The 4,209-nt window shown below is 38.9% G+C and overlaps 1 protein-coding gene across 1 annotated transcript; it reads right to left on the minus strand.

Moving 5' to 3' along the window:
- Window positions 1-1,563: 1,563 nt before the first annotated feature.
- LOC106979523 (olfactory receptor 5B2-like) lies at window positions 1,564-2,687 on the minus strand. The gene has a single exon (XM_015077408.3). The coding sequence runs from the start codon at window positions 2,682-2,684 to the stop codon at window positions 1,740-1,742; it is 945 nt and encodes a 314-aa protein (XP_014932894.1). The 5' UTR covers window positions 2,685-2,687; the 3' UTR covers window positions 1,564-1,739.
- Between the last annotated feature and the right edge of the window lie 1,522 nt (window positions 2,688-4,209).

Here is a 4,209-nt window from a genome sequence, read left to right on the forward strand (position 1 = left end):
ATGCCAAATATAAAAGGGACTCTTAAGACTTAATAAGAAAACAAACAACTGGATTTTTAAATGGGCCAAAGCTTTAACAGACACTTCAACAAAGAAGATATACAGATGGTAAATAAGCATTTTAAGAGATGATCCACATCATATGTCATCAGGGAAATGCAAATTAAAACACCAATAGATTTCACTATACACCTATTAAAAATGGCCAAAATCCAGAACACCAAAAACATCAGTGGCGGCGGAGCAAAAGGAACTTTCATTCATTGCTTGTCAAAATGAAAAGTGGGACAGCCACTTTGGAGGACAGTGTGGACATTTGTTAAAAACCTAAACATACTCTCACCATATGATGCAGCAATCATCGTTATTGGTATTTACCCAAACGAGTTGAAAACTTATGTTCACACAACAACTTGCACGTGAATGTTTACAGCACCTTCATTCATGATTGCCCAAACTGGCAGCAACCAAGATGTCTTTCATTAGGTTAATGGATAAATGAAAGGAAAGACATGGAGGAATTTTAAATGCATACTACCGCATGAAAGAAGCCAATCTGAGAAGGCTGGTTTCCAACTATATGATTCCAACTATATTAAACTCTGGTAAAGGCAGAACCATGGAGACACCTGAAAGATCAGTAGTTGCCAGTGGTTTGGGGGTGGGGGTGGGGAGGATGACTAGGCAGAGAACAGGTGATTTTTAGAGCAGTGAAAACACCCTGTATGATGCTACAATGACAGATTCAATTCTTTATACATTTGCCCAAAGCCATAGTGTATATACCACCAAGACAGAACCCTAAGATAAGTTATAGAATTTAGGTGATTCTTTTGTCTTTTTGAAAATTATAATGTGAACGTGTTGATTCTGCAAAATGACTCAGTCAAGACAGAGATTCATTTAGATTTGATATGTATGTACCTCCCAATGAAATGTGCCAAACCAGTACATACTTTCATTTAAAAGTACATGATTCTGCTTCTACTCAGAATCTTAAAACAGTTGTTCAATAAAAGAAATAATTACAATTAAATATGACTTTATATTTAATACCTCAATTAACTACTTAAATTATTTTCATTCAAAACTTGTCACACTCCATTTACCTCTGACAAAATTTCTACTCCAATGTGTATGTGCCTACATGGGGCATATACATGTGCTTTGTTCCTGGGCTTGTTTTGACCCCTACTTAACATGTATGTTTGCGTTGGGTAGAAAAAAATATAAGTGCAACCAGCGAATAATTCAAATATCATTAGTCAAGTTTGACAAGTGGGTCCCCAAATTTTTAATGCTTCTTATTAACATCCCCATTCAGGAATTACATTTCTGAACATGTTTTTTTAAAGTTTATTTATTTATTTTGAGAGAGAGAGACTGCCTGAGAGAGAGAGAGAGAGAGAGAGAGAGAGAGAGCCAGCCAGCAGGGGAAGGGCAGAAAGAGAGAGAGGGAGAAGAGTGAGAAACGCAAACAGGCTCTGTGCTGACAGCAGAGGGCCTGAGACAGGTCTCAAACTCACGAACCGTGAGATGATCACCTGAGCCAAAGTCAAACACTTAACCAACTGAGCCATCTGGCGCCCCTGAATATGTTTTCTTTTTGCCAAACAATAGACTTTTGAAGAGAGAAGGATGTCGCTTCAGAAGTTTAAATGCAGCATGAGTCTTAAAAAGTAGCTCATTGCATGGGGAAAGTCTGAGTGGAATTAAACAAGATTATGCACACTGTAATGTTAAATTCCCAATCCTGTAGAAAAATTTGCCTTCTCCACCACCTTCTTGAATGCACACTTGACCTCTTTGTTTCTCAGGCTATAGACCACAGGATTCAGCATGGGGATGACCACAGAATAGAACACGGAAGCCATTTTGTCTGTGTCCATGGAATGGCTGGAACTGGGCTGTAAATACATAAAGATGACTGTCCCATAGAAGATGGAGACTGTAGTGAGGTGGGAAGCACAGGTGGACAAAGCCTTTCGGTGCCCCTGAGCTGACTGCATCTTCAAGATGGATATAAATATGAATAGGTAGGAAACCAATATAACCAGAAGAGCAAAAAGGGCATTAAAGCTTGACATAAAAACAAGAACCAGTTCACTAACGTGTTTATCAAAGCAAGAGAGAGCCATGACAGCTGGAACATCACAGAAAAAGTGATGGATCAGATTGGACTTACATAAAGACAGACTGAATATGTCCCCAACATGGAAAGAGGCATTCAGAAAACCACAGATGTAGGAGCCTATAGCTAGAGAAGCACACACACCTGTGGTCAAGGTGGTGGTATAATGGAGGGGCTTGCACACTGCTGTGTAGCGGTCATAGGCCATTGAGGCCAAGAGGTAATTTTCCACAGTGGCAAATGCTACAAAAAAGAACATCTGAGCAGCACATGCATTGTAGGAGATGACCTTGTCTCCCATAAGTAATCCAGCCATGACCTTGGGAGTGACAGCTGTAGAGTAACAAAGATCCACCAGAGACAGGTTACTGAGGAAAAAGTACATGGGAGTGTGGAGACGGGAGTCCAAGAGAATCAGCGCCATCATCCCCAGGTTCCCAACCACATTGATGAGGTAGATGAGGGTGAACATGATAAAAAGGGGGATCAGCAGTTCTGGGTCACTGGTTAGTCCCACCAGGATGAATTGTGTCTCTTCTGTCCTGTTATCCATCAATGTGATTAGGGAATTATGAGATGTCCTGTTAAAGAGAAATAAAGGAGAAAACAAAAAGAAATTCTAATGACATTGAAGTGTATAAATACCACGTGCATTATTTCATTAATAATTTGTACTTCAGAATGATCCTGGTCTAATGTTAAGGGCTTTACATATAAATACGTGTGTTAGAGTGTGTGTGTGTGTACAATGGATAGTATTATTTTAATTTTACCATTGAAGGAATTAGGGATTTGAGGAATTATGTGATATTTTACAGTGATATCACTAGTATGAAAAAGATTCAAGTTTGAAACTCAGTTTTGACCTAACCAGAATCTGTGCACTTTTAACTCCTTCACTCGGAATATTTAAAGGTGCCAATAACAATAAGGATGAGATTAGGGAGAAAAGGTTACACTGCACTTTGATCTTACTAAATCACTCAATTCCCTTTGTAGCTTAAAGAAGAGTCACTTCACACTTTCTTTCACCTCCAATGAGAGACCTTCTGATAGTGAACAAAATGAAATTACCATATACTCAACTAGAGCATCAACTATCTTATTTTTTTAAGGGAAGCCACAGGGTATTTTATAAGTATCATTAAATCCCCTGCTAATGGAATTTTGAATTTATACTCCAGCTTCAACTTACTATTTTAGAAAAAAATGTTTCAAAACATCAATTTCTCTACTCAAACAACTCATAGCATGTTTAGCTTTCATACTCCTTTTGCGTGAATTACACTTTTCACTAATAATGTATATGGAATATAGTGGCTTACCTTGCTCCTTGAAGAGAAGAGACAGTCAGTCCTCAACAGTGAGTGTGAAATTCATGAGAAAATCATCCAAGAAATAACCCACACAAACTGTAGAGAAGCTATATATTCGGTAGTGGTCAAAAGTTTCCAAGTTCTCCAAGGCAGCAAAAAACGAACGGAAACACACCAACAAGGACCCAGGAACCTGGGCTCGGATTCTGAATCTACCATTAATTCATGCTGTGCCCTTGGAGAAGTCACTTACCTTCTCCTTATTTGTAAAATAAACATAGTAAAAATACTTCTCCCACATATTTTACAGAATTGTGTCTGTAAATAGCAAATAAGGGAAGGTCTATAAAATAACTCAGTAAGGGGTTACCATTTTAAAGCCACTCAATACAACTTTTGTCTTGAGGTGCGTTCCTTGGTCATGGTTGCAGGCTGACAGCAACTCTTCAGGGAAGGAGAAAGCCTGAAGGCAATGATGCCCACTGACATTCAGATGAATGTAGGATGATCATGGAGCCCAGTGTGCAATCTGATCTCTCTAGAATGATGCTATGTGGACTGTTGTTGATATTTCAGAGGCTGATATAAGGGCACCAAAAATGAGTTATTAAGATATGGGGCTCAGGGGAAGCTCTTTCAAGAGCATCTATGGCTCTTCATCCCACCTTTCTACGGAAGAAGCAATTAAACTACCTACGGGGACCTCCTACATGTATTGAGTGGGTATGCACAGTTGTCATTACTTGGTATTTCTTTTTTTCC

Source organism: Acinonyx jubatus, chromosome D1 (genome assembly GCF_027475565.1).
Source record: "Acinonyx jubatus isolate Ajub_Pintada_27869175 chromosome D1, VMU_Ajub_asm_v1.0, whole genome shotgun sequence".
Lineage (NCBI taxonomy): Eukaryota > Metazoa > Chordata > Mammalia > Carnivora > Felidae > Acinonyx > Acinonyx jubatus.